Here is a 21,747-nt window from a genome sequence, read left to right on the forward strand (position 1 = left end):
CCAATCCCAGGAAGCAACATTCTTTAGAAATCCAACATGTAGAAAATTTCTCATTGGAGGTCACATCTGGCTGAGCCCACCCACTGGTGTGGATAAGCTTCCCTAGCACACCTTGTCCAGCCCCTCTCCTAATCTAATCACTGGGGCTCACATCTGGCTTGCGGAGCAGGAAATGAAGGAGATCTACTTTCTGTCCCAGGTTGCTTTCCCTCTTTTGTAAACCAGTTTGGCCACTCTACTCCCCTTCCTGCTCTGCCATCTGCTGCAGCAGTTCTCCTCCCACCAGATGCTTCCTTTGTTTCACACCAGGCCACTACACACCTCATTAAGTTAGCTTGGCTCAGGCTACCAGAGACTCACCAATCAGAAAAGGGCAATACAGGGCTGATTTTCGTAACTTTCAGAAATAGTTCTAAAACTCTTTCGCTGTACTAGTTGTAATATATAAAACATTGCCAGATTGTTGGATTTATTGTAACTTTTTATTTGATATCAGCCATGATATATTTAGCTCTTTTCTAGAGGAAATGAGACTTTATTGTTTTTAAATAAAGCCTCCCAATGTTCGAATATGGAGCTAATGGTCTACAATGGGGAAAACTAATTTGGCTGTTTTTCCCTCATAAGGGCTTATAAAACATCTGTTATAAAGTCCTTGCTTATATTTACACTGCACCCAACCCTTGGGGCACCTAGGGCACACGTTAGGGGTGACATATATGTAAAACATAGGTAGTTTGAGGCTTTGAAAGTACTTTTAATTCCAAAAGTCGAATTTGGGGCTATTTTATTTTAAAAGCTGTCAGCAAGGCAGTCCTGCCTTTAAGATGACACCAGACACCACAGCAGTGCACCCATGGGGGGCCCCAACTACACTGGCGTCCCTAAACCTACATGTCTTACCTTATACTAGGGACTTATAGGTAGGTTGTCAGAGTCAATTATAATTATGCCTAATTTGCATATGCCATTTAAAATGAAACAGTGTCCCTGGGACTGGTTAGCAGTAAACAGGGCACAGCTGGAGTCAGTAACCACCAGTATCAGTCAAACGTTTGGGGTTGATCAGGGCCACAAGGATGACTTTCTCACATTTATTATAAAATATTAGTATTTGTAAACATATTTGGAGGGCAATACACCTATACCACCAGCAGTATTGTTCTCCAAAAGCAGACAGATCACTTCCCAAATAATTTAATTTACATTATACATAATCATGGTAAAGCTTATGAAATTAAATGTGGACTTATAAACTGAAACTATTAAAAACGTAAAAAAACAAAGCACAGGGAAATTACACTAAAATGAGTATACATAACTGGAGAACAGTATAATGGGAATGTACTTCATATGTAATACATACAAATAATCCTGTTTAAAATAGAAAATGCATTTTATATTTCTAAAAATCAAAGAAATCAATAAAATAGAATTAAGTTACTTCCAAATATGTCTTATTCTTCAGCTTATCCTCCACTAAATGTACCGATTCATTCTGTTGCTGGGGTTGAAAAAGCGCTGGGAGGCCATTGGGCACAGAGGAATAGGCTCACCCCGTCCTCCCAGTACAACTGACTGACCAAGACAGGAGACAGGGTGTGGTTTGGCCATGATGTGGAGGGCATTCCTGAGCAGACGACTGGCAGTCTCTTTATGAGGAGCAACAGTGCAGGGATTGAACCCAGCTATGCAACTTGTCAGTGTGAAAGTAAGTCAGTTTAGCATAAAAAAAGCCTGCTGACAAGCAAACTACTTTGGCCTAAGGTGCAGCAACGCTGTAGGGTCAAGTTACACAAGGATTTGGGATTCATCACTGATTACTTGTTACATCTTTTACACTTACATGACAGAACTGGGGTGCTCCACAACAACGTCAGTGGATCTACCCTGCTCTCCTGGTTCCTCTAGGAAAGTCTACATCTAGGACACTGCTCTGAAGGGTTCTAGCCCTTAATGCACCTGCTCTAGGTGCACTTGAGGTGAGCCTTTCTGGTACCAATGTCTGCCAAAAACAAGTAGGGACTCTTCACTCTCCTTCCAGAAACCAAACATGGCCTCCAACAAAGGCAAGAAGGTCCACAATCTCAGAGGCATGCAGATCTGCTTTCACAATAACCTGCCTCAAGAGGGGTCCTTCTCGTAGCTTAGCCACTGCCACAAAGCTGGTAGGGAAGAGGGTGAACCACTGACAAGATCCTTTATGGAATCTCTCTTCACTCACTGCGAGTGGACCTACAGATGGTGAAAAAGGACTTGCTGCGGGAACTGTGAGAGGCAAACCTTTGCACTTTTGGAAATAGAGTATCTGGAATGGAAAATTTGGAGACAGCCCAAGGCGAAAATCCTACAGCAAGAGGTGATACATCTTTAGGAACAACAACAAGATCCCCACGGGCACACAGAGGATTTTGAAAGACATTCCAGTCAGATCAACATCAGAATCAAGGGGGGTGCCAAATGGGGCTGAAGATACAGATATTGAGGGATATATACTTGCTATTCTTCCTGAAGATATTAGGCAATTAGGACACTTTGGACATTCAGACAGAGTGCATAGCGTGCGCTCCCTGGTGAAAATGACACAAAGCCCCAGACATCCTGGCATGCACCCACAATTTAAAAACCAAGGAGGAAGTAATTAAGAGAGCCCAAGCCACCCACCCCTTAACTTTCTGAGGTAACACGCTGGTGCAGTTTCAGGAACTCTCAATGATCACTCTTCATTAACATAGAGACTTTAAGCTGATCAAATACAAACTCAGAAGCAAAGATACAAGCAATGGCTGGGGACGCCTGTTTCATTTAATATTCTGATGGCAAGGCAAACCTCTCCAAGTCTGCTCATTCTCTGAAGTGTGGCAGGTTCTAAAACTGGCAAAGAGAAAGACACAGATGACCATACAGCACCCAGAGTGACTTTCTTCACGATGACCACAGGTATGACAAATAACTATATCACCAAGAAGATCCAGTCTGGATCCAGGCACAATTGCACAGGAGAGAATGGTGGTGCTAGATCAACTGTTGGAAGAGACCGGCAACCAGGAGGTATGACATCATGGTAACGCAGAGGTGACCTGAAGTAAAGGTTCCTCATGAGGTAAGATAGCCCACTAGTTGGGTTTGGGTGGAGGAGGGGCCCGATAGCACTTACAATTCCTCAATGCTAGACAGCCTTTCCTCAGTCTAGGCTATGCCCTTGGACATATTCCTGTTTTTTATTCTGAATGGACTCTTCATTTGCTATATTGTACTTGTTGCGGTTTGATTCACTGGCGTGGGGTTGTTCACAAAGGCTGTATGGTGAGAAATCAAGACCCAATATGTCACCCCCTCTCAGCTTGAACTCTGTGTGGCCCCAAAAGGTAAGCATTTAGCCCACTTAACACATACACCCCTACACCCTCCCCTGAGACAGTTTAGCATAATCACAGCTCTTGATCAGCAGATATCTTCAACAGTAAGATAACCAGCTTTAATGTTTGCAGCATAAACAGCCATATAAATCAACAAATTAAGTAAACATAGATACAGTGAGTAAACCTATTAACCAATATATGTTGTATAGGGACACAGGTGAGGTATCTCACACTGTCCTGAGTGATGCGCTGGAATTGGTGGTTACAGGCAAGGTGGCTGTGATATCTAGAAGTTTATGTTTATGTAGTAGATAAAAGATGGTCTACTAGTCTGCCTCTGGCAAACAACCACCTCTCCCCGGGATTTGTTAATTTCATCGGATAAGATTGTACATGTTGCAAGGCATCAAAGAGGGCTGTATTGATGTGCTGGATGATAACTGATCAAATCTTTAAGCTTTGATTCTAAATGAAGGTTTAGCAAAGGTGTGCTCAACTGACTATTTTTTATGTATCAATTATCTTTATTGAAGTTTTATTAAATGGCACAAATTCACCATCTACAACCTGAAGTTTCCAGTGACACAAGATTGATACAAGAGATTTAGGCCTGTATTTATACTTTTTGACGCTAAACTGCGCTAGGGCGTCTTAAAAATGGTGCAAGTCAGGTTGACGCAAAAAAATCGCCTCCACCCCATTTGCGCCATTTTTAACGACGCCCAGACGCCATTTACATGACTCCTGTCTTAGTAAAGACAGGAGTCATGCCCCCTTGACCAATGGCCATGCCCAGGGGACTTATGGTCATTGGGCATTGAGGCATGTAGGGGGGCACAAATCAGGCCCCCCTATGCCAAAAAAAATATAAAAAAAATAAAAATGTATACTTACCTGAACTTACCTGAATGTCCCTGGGATGGGTCCCTCCATCCTTGGGTGTCCTCCTGGGGTGGGCAAGGGTGGCAGGGGGGTCCCTGGGGGCATGGGAGGGCAGCTGTGTGCTCATTTTGAGCCCACAGGTCCCTTAACGCCTGCCCTGACCCAGGCGTTAAAAAGAGGCGCAAATGCAGGGTTTTTTGCCCCGCCTACTCCCGGGCGTGATTTTTGCCCGGGAGTATAAATACGACGCATTTGTGTCGCAGTTATTTTTTTGGACGGGAACGCCTATCTTGCATCTCATTAACGCAAGGAAGGCGTTCGCGCAAAAAAATGACGCTCTTTCCTCATACTTTGGCGCTAGACGCGTCTAACGCCAAAGTATAAATATGGCGTTAGTTTTGCGCCGAATTTGCGTCGAAAAAAACGACGCTAATTCGGCGCAAACGGAGTATAAATATGCCCCTTAAGGTCTTGCTGCTTCTAAACAGGGGCATGGCAAACCTCAGGAAAACAATATCCCTTAATCGAGATATCAAATCTCCTTTAATTTATTTTAGATTCCCACCTCAAGACAACTTTGCTGTCTAGTGAAGTGCAGAGTGTCATGGCCATTAGTAGCCATTTGGCACCCTTCAGCAGAGACGATGCTCTATATATGGCATTAAGTCACCCAAATATATATTTACTGCCTTTGGTCCTCATTCTCACTAGATTGTGCCCAACCAGCTTTCCTCAAGGAAGCCACACTCTTATCTAGTCTTTCAAGTTTCTCCTAAAGCACTTAAAGGGAACCGGTGTATACTCCTTAATCTTAATAACAGGCGCTCATACCATTACACAATACAATAAAACATCCACCATTAAGTAAGCATCCCAGAAAGCCATGAAACATAGTTAAGTAATCAACTTACAATAATACATCCATCCATACAATATCATACCAACATGCCCCCCCCTGATACAATCAACCACCAACAAAAATAAACATTGGTACAACCACTTACAACAACACACAGCTAAGTAACTAAGATAAAATTTACATGTAACCACTTTGAAAGTAATACACCTAGGGCCATATTTACTAAAAAGTGGCACGCTGCTGTGCCAAAATTGGCAGCGCCGCGTCACTTTAGAAACACAGGGATGTGCTGTATTTATTAGAATACGGTGCACCCCTGAATTTTCCCCCTGCGCTGGCGCTAAATTGAACTGCCTAGTGCCAACACAGGCATCCTTGCACCATCATGCAAGGATGTCAGCATTGAAGTGTTTGATTGTTTATGTGTGGGAAGGTGTCTCTTCCTGTACATAAACAAAAACTAATGGCAATTAGGCACTTCTGTGTGCGCTGCAGAATACAGCACAGACAGAAGGGCAAAAGCGTAATTTTGAAATGATTGTTTATGTGCAGGAAGGGACAGCTTCCTGCACATAAACAATAATTTCTGGCATTTTGCATTTGGCAGCACACATAGAAAAAGCAAAAAACAAGGAGGAATAAAAGTATTCCTTATCATTGTGTCCTGCTAACCCCACGCCTGGGATGGCGTTAGATTTTGGTGCTGCCTCAGGTTTATGAAAACGTGTAAATCTGAGGCAGTATCAAAATGAAATGGATGTTGCTGTGGCACGCCCACAGCAACACTCATTGCACTCCCCTTCCACGCAAAAGGCTGCGTGTGAAGGGGCTGTATTTACAAGGTGGTGTTAAGTCCCAAAAGTGGCTTAACACCACCCTGTAAATATGGTGCAGTACATTGCGCTACTGAAGCGTCACAAAAAGTGACGCTCTGGTGGCACTAGGGGCTCCTAAATATGCCCTATAGTTCTACAAATGAATCATCATATAAGTACATGCACAACATTTTGGTGAAGAAGGGTGGCTATGACTCCATGAGACACATCTTCTATCCAGGGAGCAGTACAGGCTGAAGGCCAAATAGTTTTCCTATCAATACCTATCATCAGGTACATCTAAAAGAGAAGGGGCCATCATATTCATTTCCCAGGGCTTTCACGGAAGGTGGTATCTGAAATTAAGGGCAGAATGGTAGATTACCACACAAAAATGGGAGAGTTTACTTTACTATAGCAACACTCTCAAGGACAGAAAGGACCAGTTCTTATAACTAGCAGTCTCTAACATTATGCAAACTACAGAGAAGGCCATTCCGGTAAGGAATGACCTAAACCCAATGATGAATAATGATTTAGACAGGCTAGGCCAATGCTTTGGGAAAACTGGAGCGTTTTACAAGAAAGGGAAAATCTGATTATGAGAATGTGGCCTGGAAGATTTTTGGAGACACGCTCATCCCAGGGGAAGAATCTACACGTTCCTCTCTGCACAGGATGAACTTCAATTTGGATACACCTGTCCTTGGTTCAGAGGGTGGTCATAGAGGCTATGTCCTTGTCGGATCAGGCACTGATCTCTACTGTTCTCCAGATGTCTGAGAGGAGGGCTGTCCCTGGTCTATGGAGGATTAGAGATAGCATCACATGAAATGAAGCAAAAATAGATGCAGTGAGCAAACATAGATGCAGTGAGTAAAATGTTTATGCAATATATGTTGTACAGCAACACGTATCTTAGAATGTCCTGAGTGATGCACTGAAATCGGTGGTCGGTGGCAAGGTGGTTGCAATATCTGCCAGTTCATGTTAATGGAGCAGGTAAAAGATGGTCTACTTGTATGTCTCTAGCTGTTCTTTTGGTAGGATCTGCTTTATCGTGTTTCCTATGATTGCTTTTTAAAGTGGACATTGAAGCATAAAGTGAGGCAGGTCCTTGGTCACAGACACATTCTGCACAGGCAACTAATTTGTATATTCTTTTGCTGAGTCTTCAAAGGGGGACTTCTGCTCTTTGTGATGGCAAACAGCCGCCTCTCCCTGGGATTTGTTAATTTCATCAGATAAAATTGTGCATGTTGCAAGGCATCAAAGAGGGCTGTATTAATGTGCTGGATGATAGTTGTCCAAATCTTTAAGCTTTGATTCAAAATCAAGGCTTAGAAAAGGTTTTTTGAATGCTCAGTTGATTCTTTTTTTATGGATCATTTTTGTTTATTTAAGTTTTAATAATTGGAACAGATTCACCATCTACAACCTGAAGTTCCTACTGTCACAAAATCAATCCAAAAGATTTAAAGTCCTTCTGCTTCTAAGCCGGGCCAAGGCAAACTTCATGAAAACAGTATCCATTAATCAAGATATCAATTCTCCTTTATTTTATTTTAGCACCCACCTCAAGACTACTTTACTGTCTAGTGAGGTGCATAGTGCTTTGGCTATTGGTAGCCATTTGGCACTCTTCAGCAGAGATGATGCACCATATGTGGTATTACGCCACCCACAAATAGATCTGACTGACACCTTAGATCCTCATAGTTTATGCCGAACCAGCTTTCCTCAAGACAGCCGTACTCTTATTCAGCCCTTCAAGTTTCTCCTAAAGCACTTAAAGGGAACTGGTGTACACGCTTAATAACAGACACTCATTCCTTACACAATAAATCACAACCTCCATCATTAAGTAAGCATCCCGAAAAGCCACAGAACATAATTAAGCAATCAACTTACAACAGTACATCCATCCATAAAATATCATATACCAACACATCACCCAACAATCAACAACCAACGAAAATGAACATTGGTACAACCACTTTCAGCAACAGACAGCTATGTAACCAAAACAAAATTAACACACAACCACCTTTATAGTGCTACTCAAGTCATCATATAAGCACATGCACAACACTAATAATCAAACCAACATTAAATACACCATCCTACCATAATAAATCATACAATTTCCAACACATACTAAAAAAGGCAAAACCAAAACATATAGGTGCGCACCCACCCACCATCATAAATTTAGAGAACCACATCATAAAAGTATTCCCTCACTACTTTTCATTGTGTTAGTATAATTATTTAAAATAGTCTAGCCAGTGTGAGAGTTAAGACTGATTTTAATATACTGGGATAGATCATTTAGGACATAGAGACACCTTAACTCCCTTACAACTTTAGGTATTTTAGAATGAAGCTATCTATCTATCTATCTATCTATCTATCTATCTATCTATCTATCTATCTATCTATCTATCCACACACACACATATACATGCACACACAAACATAGATGTGCAGAGCGCAATATATTTATTACCATTTTTTGCATGTGGGGAGGGCTAGGACTATGATGGCGAAAGCTTGAGTGGCTTAATTCAAAACTAGTTTATACCATGCTTTTTCATGTTTAGTCATGAAGAAAGATATTTAGGTAGAGTACAAGATTAAATGCACTTAGATAGAATCAGTATAATCACCTTGAATTGGCTTTGCGATTATTAAAAGAGCTGTTTTTCTCTGTCAAATATATACAACATGCATTCTGTGAGACCAAAAGGATCAGAGGAAACAATGAGTCACAAAGAAATTATAATATTGCAGAACATTTGCTGTCAGATTTGAAGACTACCATGTTTACAAGACATTACTATTGGACTCAATAGCAAATGTCCGGATGTATCATTTAAAATCAGTGCATACAAGAGAATCCAACAGAAATTAACATCAGTGACAAAGTCACCTGATCACTGTGTATGATTCTGCCACACTTTCTATCATTGCTTCTTTGCCTATAACTTTAGTTGCAATTGGCGCATCTGCACCAAATCTGGCACTCAGCCTGCATTCAAGATCCAGCATGCCAGATGTCATGCAGTTTCATCCAGGGACTATTGCTCACAGCTACAACAAAAATACTGAAACGATTTACACCAAACATGGCATGCTTGTAGGACTATACTCATAAAGAGTGCTTTTTGTGGTTTGGTATCAATCTGTTCAGGTGTTTTAGAGACATTAACATTTGAAAAAATGTGTTGTCTTAAAAGTGTTAACACGTTTGGGATATCTTGGCTTTTTTACATTTTGATTTCCAAAAACTGTGGTCAATCACATTAGAGTTATTCAAGGAAAAGACTGGCTGCTAAAATAATAAAAATAATTTTCCCTCCATCTTGAGAGTCGCTATTTTGTAAAGTGATCAAGGCTATGTGATGAAGGCCCTGGTAGCGTGCACAGGTGGTGGCAGTAAGGCCTGGCCTATGGCCAACCCATGCTGCACCAAAGTCTGTGCTCAGAATGGGTACATAGCAAATGAATACAGTACTTTACAGAAAAAAACCTGCCATGCTCATTACACTACTTTGCTCATTTCATGTCATAATTGCCAAAGATCAGGGCTTGTTCAGGTTTGAGTTAACTGAAATATAATTAACCTTTACCTGTGCAACTCTGTTAAACTGCAACCAAAGTAGTGCAGTGCTTTGTCCCTATTCTATCATTAATTTTGCATAACGGAGGGATAGTAGAGGAAGAGGGATAGGGTCAAGTTGGCCATGTAATATTTGTAACCAGTCCTTAGGAGCATCACTTGTCCTTCCTGCCATATCTATCTATATGGCATTTGCACAGCAAAACCTAGCCAAAAACCTGTGGTGCGCTGCACCTACCTTATTATTTCAGCACAAAATGATTACAGTGTTTCGAGGCCCTGCATCCTAGACTGGACTTAGTGGAGGTGTCTGTTTCTGGTAAAGTTTGCAACTAGTCCCCAGAAGACCTTTGTCATAGTGCACAGCACCTTAGTGAATTCTGGGACCTAGTGGAATGGCTTTGGAAGAAGGCTATATGGTCCTCTTTCATGAGGCTATGTTTGCTGCTTTGTTTTGCATCTTCTGTAGTTTAAGGATCTGCTTCTTAGGGATGACAACATGGCTAGCTTGCAGTAGTCCACTCCAGGAAGTATCAGAGCTCTAACTATGTCACTTCAGTGATTTCACTTGAGTAGAAGAAGATTCTTCTTTTGCAGGTTTAGCTGATAGTTTATGCCATTCAAGAACTACTTTCATGTGCTCTATAAAGGAGTTAAGAATAAAAATGGATGCCAAGATTCTACACTGTTTAACAATGGGAGAGGAGGCATTTTTCTTAAGTCCTACTTGCTTTCTTTCAATCACCTTTCATTAGCACTCATTATGTTGTCAAGCTGTACATATGCCATGTCCCCCATCATACGCCATAAATATAGATGTTTTGGCTTCACAAATCAGTAGAACCATAATCCATTGGCAAAAGATATGATTTACAAACTGTAGCAAGAGGATGGAGGTTTCATCATTCAGGTACGCCCTGTTTTAGAAGTTCTAATGTTTAATGGTGCTTTTAACCTGTCTCTACTTACAAAAATGATCAGTGGCTGTAAGCACTGAGCAAACATATCATACACGTTTCACATATACATCTTGTTTAACATGAAATATTCATGCTAAAACATTCATATCTTAACCTCCACCAACCCCCCCTCCCCCCCATTGTACATATAGGCCAATGTATTCTCATATAGAAAATAGTTGGATATGTTTTAATTTCCAATAGTATCAAAAAGTTTTAAGATGTGATAGAAAACTAAGGTTGACTTTTTTCAGAATAACTTTCGTACCAACATACTGCCTTATTAGCATTAAATGTGTACATACATATTCATCTTGCATCAGTTTCAAGCCAAACAGGGTTGCAAGTCATTATGTAAACTAAATTCTATGGTTTTCAATGCGTCTGGTATGTATGTATATGGTATACATAAACCAATAATGATGTCCCTTCATTCTTTTGTAAATTAAAGTCAATTGCTCAGCAATAGCAACAAACATTGAAATGATCAAATGTATGTAAGTTTTCATGTTCCTATCTTTTACTTTCCCACTTCACATCCAAAATAAATATATGAACTATATCTTACTGTATAAATCCCATATGGTTTATTCTGTCAGTTTACAGTAAGGATAGTGATGTAGATATGTCTTTCATTTAAAGTACTGATTATGGATTTAATCCATCTACCCATAAGATTTATTCTCAAATCCCCACTTTATTTTACTGTGTCTGCGTGGTTACGTATCTCATAAATACAGATTATCAAGTGATCTCTACAATATCTCACTAGTTTGATTCAATGTCAACGCAGTAATAAAAAAATAAATCAATTATGCCATTGTGCCTCACTTACAGATTATCCACATCTTCTGTCCGATTCGTACCATTGGTTGGCAGAGAAGTATACACTAACTGTAACGTTTTCTGCCTAAGCAGACCTTAATAAAAAGTATATCCTTATATTCAAAAGGTCTACATAATCTAGTAAACAAATTGTGGAGCTATACCATTTACATTTATTGTCAACCCATTCTTTTGAATGGTCATGGAAAGACAATTTCCATGCTTCTTTTCCCATGAAGTCGAAACATTTAATATAGCCTAGATTCCTATAATTGCAGAAACAGATTTGATTTCTAAGTGGGTTGCTGTTGAAGCACAAAGAGGCTTACTTTTCTGCATTTATGATTCCAGAGCATGGATGTATTTTTAATATATACATTTTGTATAAATGGTGAATTGGGTACCAAATAAGTGGTAAATATGAAATTGTTAGGCACAAAATTCCCTTTCTTCTGCATCCACAAGAATAGATTCATCATTGAATGGCGCTCTATTTGCAGGTTGATACGACGTTGATGAAAGCCTGGATGACAATGCTCTTCTTTTGCATTGGGCCAAAATAATTATTACTGCAACTGATATAAGCATGGAGAAAACAATGACCAGTGACAATGTCAAAATGTTTTGATCTGAAAAAGAAGAGAAAAGAGTTATCTTTTAAATGATAAATGAAGTAGCTAGTCTTTTTATACTGATCATTCAAATAGTACACCTTTTAACAAACAGATAATATAGGTAATATTTTGATGGCATAGGAAAGTTATGTAGTTGCTAAGAGAACTATGGGGCATATTTACAAGCCGCTAGCTACTCCTTGTGCCACAATAGCATCAGGTTTTTTAGGGTCGAGCCTGCGTTGCATGCGCTCGCGCATGCGTATCGCAGCGAGACTCTTTAGTGTTTAGAAAAGGGCTCGGAGCCCTGTCAACCTCACATCAGTGTTTTTTATTGGTTCGTGGGCTTGCCTAATACAACCTGCTTGCTTTCATTAGCCGAAGGCATGCATACGTTTGCCTTTTCCAGTGGCTAGCCCTCCTCGAGCGCAGCGACCAAGTACAGAAAACATGCGAGGCTCGCTGTTTTCCATCGGGCTTGTGGACTTCTTTTTCTCTAATTTACGAGCGCGATCTCGCTTGGCAGAAGTTGAGCGCTTTACATAGTTAATTTCACTTTTTCTAGGTTATGTACATAAATGCACTTTTGCCCAATAGGTGAAAAGTCAGGTTTCGGAGTTTACAACGCGATCAGCTCTAACATGAGCAAACGCAAGACCCGTTGCATTGCAAATGCTTGTTTAAGCTAATGTGGCATTAAGGAGGCATTTTTGCCGCAACATATTTACAAAGTGGACCAATGCATGCATTGCACCACTTAGTAACCCCTTGTGCCCTATTATGCCTACACGGGCATAATATATACAAGGGGAGTTCTGACGCAAGGAGGCCCAGAAAAATGGCACAGTGAAATTTACAAGATTTCACTACACTATTTTTGGAGTCATTTTTAACGCCTGCTCAAAGCAGGCGTTAAAATGATGAACCCATACTAACCCATGGGTCTCCTTGCAATTGCTACACTAGCGTCAACATTTTAGTCTCTAGTGCACCAAAGCGCCACAATAGCATAAAAAATTCTGACACTATTGGCCTAATGACTGCCATGGTGTGGGGGGGATGAGGGTGGAAGAAAAGTGGCGCATCATCTATGATGCACCATTTTCTTGTAAATATGCCCCTATATGTCGTAGTGATTTGCAAAACAAAAAAAATTGCAGTGAATATTATTGTGAGAATTCGCATTTATGGTATAGTGGTAGCCCTAAGTAAGTTGGTTTTACCCATATCATAACAAAGTACAAATATTAAAGACAATCATAAAATGTCAATAGTAATTAAAGTCCACCTTGCGAACAAAGATGGGAAATGAAGATTACTTCTTCTCGCAGTTTTACCTTAGGTGTAATACTACCACACTGTACATCTTCGGTGGATTCAAACAGAGCATTAATATTACGAGTGCATCACTTCCAATGTATTGTAAGCAACATAAAGGGTAAACCAAAGGAAGAAATTAGCTTGTGAATGACATACAAGTAAACCGATTTGCAAACATGTCCCAAAGTCCCCTGTAAAAAGCACATTGTATTTGCAAGAGATAACGTTCTACTGAAAAGTTATCTTTGGGTGGCCGAGCTAAGTTAAAATGTGTCTAGATAGGCTACATGTTTGTTTGATGTTGTCTACTGCAAGTTAAGAGGCTTTGCTCTTAAGACCATGTTTTTTGCAAAAATAACCACAAAGGAAATTGTGCACAGTACTGTTGCATTTCTTTAATTCAAAGCAGTTTATCAGGGGCACCAATAATCCGAAGTCTTACTTGATGCATCTGGTCACTTGGTGTGTGTACATGTCTCTAGCCTTTTCAGCTTTCATGGTTGCGAGTTATACAATGAAAAGAGACATACAACACTGAACACATGTTCAAGTCACAAGACGGCAAAGAAAGGCCATTTTCAACAACAGAAAAATTGGCCTGTTAGGCCGTAGGGTGTGTGCATACCCTATGAGTATATATTCTGTGCCACTTGTTGAGTGTGATAATGCTGGTATTTTATTATTTGTACAATGCCCCTCCTGAATTCAGGCGAGAGACAACTTCCCACTGGAGTTATCATGGATGCTGCTGTGAATTAGATGCAGACCTGTAGGTCTCATTAGCCTACCAAGACAGAGTGCAGACCAAAGCCAGCTTCCTGTGACATTACACCAAGGTATGGGGTTAGATCATTCCAACTACGTCTGGCAGACACGTACCCCCAGAATGCTCAAAATAACCCCCACACCATGGCAGAAAACTCCCATGGCAAGGGTTCATCACTTTTTTTACTTTCAAAAACAAAATACCACTTTGAGATTTTGTTCTTGAAAATAAAAAATAGAAAAGTTGAAAGTTTGACACACAGGTCAATTATGTTAATGGAGCTGTCCTGTCAAACTTTTAATTCATTTACAGGAATCGCCATGATGGAGGTTACTGGAAATACAGGTGATGTCTGCTGGGCTAGTGGACATCTCTAAATTTGGCAGGCAGAGTACCCTTGTCATGGCAATGGTAAAATATACCGCCACAGTGACAATACTTAATCCGTCTGCCAAAGTCTAAATCGGGCCCTAAGTCAGTTTGTCTGGACAGGGGTAACAGGACAGAGGTCCTTCCACATCTTTTGGATCTATGTATCTATCTGTCTATCTTAGTAGGTCAACTACAGTGGCTCTGTAGTTATAGTTAGGTCAGGGTTTAGCCTGAAATTGAATTTTTGTATTTTCTTAATACATTTTGTGCCACTTTATGAATCTGTGTAAATTGATTAAAAAAACTTTATCTAGTTTAGGATCAGCATGGCAAGTTTCGTGCAGTCCCCTCAAGGGAGAGAAAGGAGTATCAAAAAGTGACTTTTCCCATTTTAACCGCTATAGGAATCTTTGCTCACCAATGCAGAAAACAACTGATTGTACCAAAAACTGAATGAAAGTAGAACTTTACGACAGGAAATGCCTTTGCTTGCTTTGGAATAAATGTATTAAGTAGTTTTTGAGAAATTATCATTTAAAATGTTAATGGGTGACTTTGCTTCATAGACTACTCACAGACTAATGTTAATGCATAATACAACACTTGTGGATGAGTGATATTTTCCCCCCCATTGTAAAAAACTGGATTATTTTTTGGGGAGGTGGGCATGACTACCCATCAAGGATTGATCACAACTCTTGCCAAGGTGAACCCTCACATTCACTAAATTAACCTGAGCTCAACCCCTAGTAGCTATGGCACAGAGTAGACATGCTTAAATTAGGGCACTATTTAAGGTATATATCCAGTACCAGAACAGTAATGAAGTTGAAATGCAAACCAATAAAAATCTAAAAATGAACTTGGAAATTAGAGCACAATTTAATAGACAAAATGACACCAAAATGGCAAACATCCAATAAGGGGAACCAGAGATATGATTTTTTAAAGTTGTAAGTAAAAATATCATGAAGAAGCATAAAGTGCCAATGACAGTCAAAAGACTGCAGCTGTGAAAGACTATTGTTGACCGGGACCTAGGTGCAATTTGACACTGACTGCATTTAAGTGCAGGTGGGAAACACCTCAAGGTTTGTCTAGGTCAAAGATTTTAACTCCCGACTTAAGTCCTTTAAGTCTCAATCCACCCTAGAAGTATACTTCTAAACCTCAGGGGAGTCACTTAGAGACTCACAGGTTTTCAGGAGGAGGCCAAACAGCAGGGTCCAGTCCAGGTCCACTGGTCAGCTGGGCAGTTGCAGGTAAAAGGCCTCTTGTAGCTTCTTGTGTTCCAGTACCTTCAACAGGATGCCAGTTTTATGACCGTTGTGTTGGGTACAAGAGTGAGCAGGTTGAGTCCTTTTAGGTTCTTCTATCATCCCAGACAACAGATTAGGCCCTTTTCTGCTCTTCCTCAGGTTCAGGTGTGTTCTGAACCAGGCACCTGGAAATGCCACATTTATGACTGGCGTTAGCTAGTGGGTGGGAAGGACTCCTGGGAAAGCACTGAACAATGGGGTAAATGTTCCTGGGTCCAATTCTACTTACATTTCAAAATGACGTAAGCCTTTGGACACATTAGACTTGCACTCTGAGAGCTGTGTGTGTGTGTTGTGTGTGTGTGTGTGTGTGTGTGTGTGTGAAACCTACTCTGGTAATACCCCCACATCTAACACTAAAAATCTAGTTCAGGAATTAACTGTACCCCCAATAAATCCACAGACAGAAGTTTGGTAGAAGTAAGCAAGGTTTTCCAACGACCAGACAGTGGATACACAAGAATTGTTTTGGCATATTATTCTTGCCCTTTGAAGTGTTATATGGAAAATCCCAGCAGACCTATGAAGCAGGATTTGAGAATATAATGTTAAAAAGAGGCTTACTATGCCTGCCTGGTTGGAGGTAAAAATGAAGTGGCCTACTCAGTTATCTGCTAACATTTGCTGTGACAGGGAATGCGTCTTTGAAGTTCCCCCCAATTGCTATACGTAAAACAACAGCAGACCTATCAAGCAAGATTTGGCATTTAAGCAGGAAGATTTGTAATGCTTATTAAAATAGTTCTTCAATTATTCCCTAGGTTTTTTCTAACCAAAATTATTAAATGTAATATTGTAACCCAATGTTTTAAAAAAATAATAAAGCAGCCTGCATTGCTTTTGGGGCTTTTTTACTGCAGGGACATGTTTCACATTACATTTCTAGATGCCCTAATTTTAAACACCATGCACTCTGCCTTATGAGCAATAAGACCTACACAGGGGTGATGGCTAAATATTTCAAACAAAGGTTTTGACCTGTCAAAAGGGGTTATTTTGACAGATCGAATTTGCAGTTTAAAACAGCAACAGTGAGGCCACAAATGGTAGGACAGCAGTCATGTTTGCACTGTTACTACAGAGGATGGCACACTGGGTGCTGCAATCCACTAGTGACACTTAACTTACCCTTACAGGCCTTGGGTACCCTTTCCACTATATACTAGGAAGTTACATGTACGTTTAATATGACAGAGGTATGACATTTTAGCCATACTGAAAGGGGAACACAGACACTTTATCACTAGTTAGCAGGGATAAGCTGCAAATAGTTTTACATCCAGCAAAAACACATGATCTATCTGTTGCAACCACTGTTACAGGATGTGGGTCTTGGTCCTGATATCCTAAAAAAATTGAAAAGAGCCATTAAGGAGTAAGGGAGGATTACTTCAGCCCTAGGCTCTGGTTGGTGGGGGTCAGAACTTAAGGTAAATTAAAAATAATTAAAAAGGGTTGCAGACCGTTAGAAAGAGTTTGTGGATCCCAGCATAGCTCCAAGATCCCAAACCCTGCCTTGGAGTCTGCGAGCTCCTGTCAATGGCTAGTGGACCCCTGTTGGGGGCCCTCTTTTGGTCAATGAAACTTGGCTCAGGGTCCACTAATCTATTCCTCAGGGTTCACTAACCTATTCAAATTTGTGAACTTTTGTTGTACTTCCCGCACAGTTTACAGACTACAGCAGGCGGTGCAATAGGGGTCAATGAATGTTACTTCACAAACCCACATTGGGGGCAGAAGGTAGTGTCCAGTGGGATAGAGTATATTTTCATAGAATGCGGAAGTAATATATAAACAAAATTTCACTGAAAAAACAAGCTTAAAAGTGAAGTTATGGCTATACTTGGTTATAACACCTTAACATATGTTTATAAACACCTCAGAATTTAATATGTATGTCTCAATGATATTTATATCAATATGTAACAACATCAAAAGCACAATATAATTAAATGATACTTAAGCTACTTAATGAGAATGCGTTCATAGTTGTCTCTTCATACTGTTAAGGGTAATGGGAAATGCAGTGAAATGCAGTCTAATTTGTAAGAGTTACAACATTTGTGATCAATTTGTCACATTAAGGGTGAGGCCAGGAGCACTGCATTTGTTGTGCAAGTTATAGATTGCAAGACTGCTGTGCAGGTTTTGGGTTGTCAAGCTAACCATAACTTGCATATTTTGTAAAAATATGTTAACCAAAGCCAACTTTAACTTCATTTCAACTTTATTTTTTATACATATATGTACATGTTTTGAACCAGACACTGCTTAACTTTGAGCTTCTGTTTCAAAGAAGGGTGATTTATATAAGATGTAGGTACTATTCAAATACTGAATAGATGAAAAATTGAATAATCTCAAAGTTGGTGTACAAAGGAAAACCTTTAGGTAAATGATCAAAAATCAGAGACTATGAAATTGTCTATGTAGTAATGGTAGTTATTCACAACAAAAACGATGTTTTGTAAGCCTAGTCCTACAAGATGGTGCTAGAAAGAAAAAAGGTACTAAGAAAATGGGAATATATGTCGATGACGTGTCTGACCGTCAGGTCATAGAAATGAATTCCAGCAAGAGGAATTCAGTATTCTATTCTTCTGTAGTTTGGCAAATTTGAGTACCTTTACACTGGGTAATAGTAAAATCAGTTTATTTATAGCGCTGTATACAATGGTATGAAGCTCTTTATTAAAAAAAGGTATTTCCACTATCATTGCTTGAAAGAACATTATAAAAGTGTTTGTGATTCCCACATATAATGTTTTTGCCAATACTCTTTAATCATTCTGGTATTATTTTTTATTTCTTGGAAAAACAAGCAAGAATGTATTAAAAGAAAAGCTTCACTAGCAGAAATATTAAAAATGGTTTATTATTCCTCGCCATTTCCACATATTTTTGATGTAACTGATTAATAGAAGTGGGTATATTTTTAAAACATTAAAACATGAACATTACTCTACCTAGTTGAATGCAGCAATTTCGCTGATCATATAGGTTTAATTATAAGGATTGGGGATGATGGTAAAAGCATACAAAATATGATCCTACAGGATCATATAAATGTATGGATGCAACTAACAAGATTGTCTTCTCCCCTATTTTGGACCACTTACACTTTGTAACTCTCCGCCAACACTGATGAAAATGTAGTATCTGATGTTCTGGTACACCCAAAGGATTGTACTTCTCATTCACAACTAACTAAAATAATGTTTTTAGGCAGAAGCTGACATAGCCTTCAGTAACTTTAAGTATCTTGGTTAGGGGTGTCCAACCTTTTTGGTAATAAGAGCTACTTGTGTTTAATAAATATCATCCTGAGCTACTGTTATTACCATTGTAATAGTGAGCACATAAGACAAGATTACATTAGCCACCACCCCATGCAAGACTGCCAGCAGCGATCACCTCAGTGGCATAGACAGGGTTGCCACCAGTACTTAAAACAAAGGCTTTATCAATTTAGAATGCCTCTATATGGGTAATACATATATTCACAGCTGCAATACCCTTGGAACCAAGATAATATTATGATTCCTAAGTCTCCCTTACGCTACATGATTTATCACTCAAATATCATCTTAAATACATTTTACTAACTCGATCATTTTTCTGAAAACATCAGCTTTTGAGTTCTGAAAAGAGACACATTTTCATCTCCAATACACTTTATTTCAATTTTGGTATACGTATATTAATTCACCCTAGCAAAAGGTTTTAATGTAATATGCTGGGCTGCGCACAAGAGAGCTACTCACAGCTGGAGAGCTGGAGAGCTGCCAGTAGCTCATGGGCTACTTGTTGGAGAAGCCAGACCGAGGGTGCTAATCACCATGAAAGCAATAACAGTTGGAAATTCAAATTACGAGAGTAACGATTTCAAGGAGTAACTGGTATGGTCCTTGGGAAGTATAAATGGAAGTGTTTAGCTGCTATCATTTTCTATTCTTAAACATGCTCTGTAATGTGCAATAAATACGTTAAAGGTCAACGCAAGACTGAACTGAATTGAGAAATGATTCATCAAGCCGAAAGTAGTTATTTTCTTGCTGATAGGTTATCCTTCTGGAACGTGTAAATAGACAATCATTTCATCTTCTGTGATGGCAATTAAACTCTTAAGACGGTGAATATATTTTTTCAGACAACTGAAAACAGTGGCAAGTTTTAAAATACCTATGTTCATTTGGCTCACATGTACTGATGTTAACATATGCAACATTTCCTTTGCAAAACATTATGCAAAGTGCTCATGAAGGATATTAAAACACGCCTCATACATAATGTTGGCTCCTTTCAATTAGCCTATGTGTGCCGAAATCTAATGTTCAATCAAAATAGTTGGCCATGATGCAAATAGTCAGGAGGTGATATACCCATGCAAGAAGGCACACATTTTGGACACCACTAGAAAGTGAAATGGGGAAAGAAAGACTGGTCAAGAAGTTAACACACGCATGGAAAAAAGGCTGTGATTCATTGTTGTACAAAATAATGGTTACAGTGGGAGAAGGTTGCTAGAGGATGCAATATAAGGACTTATCAACAAAGAAAAACCCCCAAACTAATTTTCCTAGTTTATAACACAACAATAAAAACAGCATCACTTCTCTTTCTATATCGGTAGTTTACAGTAACTGTAAACAATGAAGGGGTGGGACCACCATGATGGCCAACAGGACGTGCCTCTAAGAAGCTGTGCCCCCCCACCACCAAATCCTCTGACATTCTGCCGACCTAGATGACCATCTCGCCCCTTTTAACCATGGCATGCTTGTTCTCACCCCGAAGGGCCCTCTGGGGAATGTGGAGACCAATATGCGGCCCCCTTGGGGGAGAAGAAAGCAGTGCGCTATAGCCAGAGCGACTCATGCAAACCGAGGCTTGTTATGGCTCTGGACTTTACATTGTGTGTGGCCTCTGAGTGGACCCGCCCACCCCATCCACCCACAGAGGCAACAGTGCAGGTGCCCATGAGGGTGCTGCAGCAGCAGCCCCGCAAATGTTTGGATAGCCCATATTTCCCCATCTGGGTGTGTCGGCTGGCTCCCTGGTCCAGGGGGAGCACAGGAGCAATAGACGACATTTCGCTGGCGATTTATTGGGCCTATTGTGCGAGTTAGTGAGCTTAGGGTGCAACCCTTTTTCTTTGCTGGCCACGGACCGGAGAGCCCCTGTCTCCACGATGCGAGAGTGGTCTACCTGGTACCAGATTTGGCACATCTGAGGCCTGTTGCTGCCAGTGCGGCCTACCCTCAAGACGGTGGCCGAGAGTGCGCAGTGCTCGTCTTGAGGAAGTGTCAGCCCTTCTTGACGGGTGCCCCGTGCTGCAGGCCCGAACCCCAAACAGCAGTGACACTGGATCTGTCCTGGGGGCCCACTGAGGGATCGTGTGCCCAGATGGGAGGTCAGATGGGAGGCCTATAGACAATACCAGAGGGGGCCCCCTGCGAGAAGGGCCCTAGTGTCTCCCCTCTATGAGGCTCGGGGCAAATCCTGTGAAGACTCATTGGCACCTGGTAACAGTGGTGGCGCAGGTCACCAAATTAGGCTTGCCTGTGTTGAAGGCCCTGAAGAGGTAAGCCCACCCACTCCCAGAGTGACAGGTGTAGGGGTGCCCTGGAAGTCTGTGGGCCGTCATCATGCATGATCCGCTGAATGTGCGGGATATAAATCCTTTCCCTCCTGGGACGTACTTGCTACACCAGCCCTTTTCACTTTGATGGGGAAGAGGGACTGTGAGGAGTGGAGTGATCCCTCACTCCTGACCACCCTTATGGACTTGGCCACCATCTGGAGCTCGGTGTGGCCCTGAGCTGCCCCCTTGATGTAGGGTCTCTGCACTGCTTCAATGTTGACACCTGCACTTTCTTGTGGCCCTCTCCGAGGATACTACCCCACAGACGTGACTACAGTTGCTCTTCTGTAGCCCAACACTCTGTCCCTGTGTGCCTATTGTACAGGGGTGAACTCTCTCTGGGAGCAATTGATCTTCTGGACACCCATCATGTTCTATTTTCCCTGTA

At 40.7% G+C, this 21,747-nt stretch overlaps 1 protein-coding gene across 3 annotated transcripts in view; it reads right to left on the minus strand.

The window, feature by feature from the left end:
* The window catches only part of CD302 (CD302 molecule), a 324,100-nt gene that overhangs the window by 16,164 nt on the left and 286,189 nt on the right, over positions 1-21,747 (minus strand). The window contains exon 6 of one of the 3 annotated variants that reach the window (XM_069224203.1): positions 11,729-11,953. In XM_069224203.1, the coding sequence (XP_069080304.1) occupies positions 11,754-11,953 (200 nt within the window). In that variant the 3' untranslated portion in view covers positions 11,729-11,753. Of the gene's footprint in view, positions 1-10,668; positions 11,954-21,747 lie in introns of those variants that run through there. The other 2 variants (XM_069224205.1, XM_069224204.1) reach the window with 2 other exon arrangements.

This window comes from Pleurodeles waltl, chromosome 3_1 (genome assembly GCF_031143425.1).
Source record: "Pleurodeles waltl isolate 20211129_DDA chromosome 3_1, aPleWal1.hap1.20221129, whole genome shotgun sequence".
Lineage (NCBI taxonomy): Eukaryota > Metazoa > Chordata > Amphibia > Caudata > Salamandridae > Pleurodeles > Pleurodeles waltl.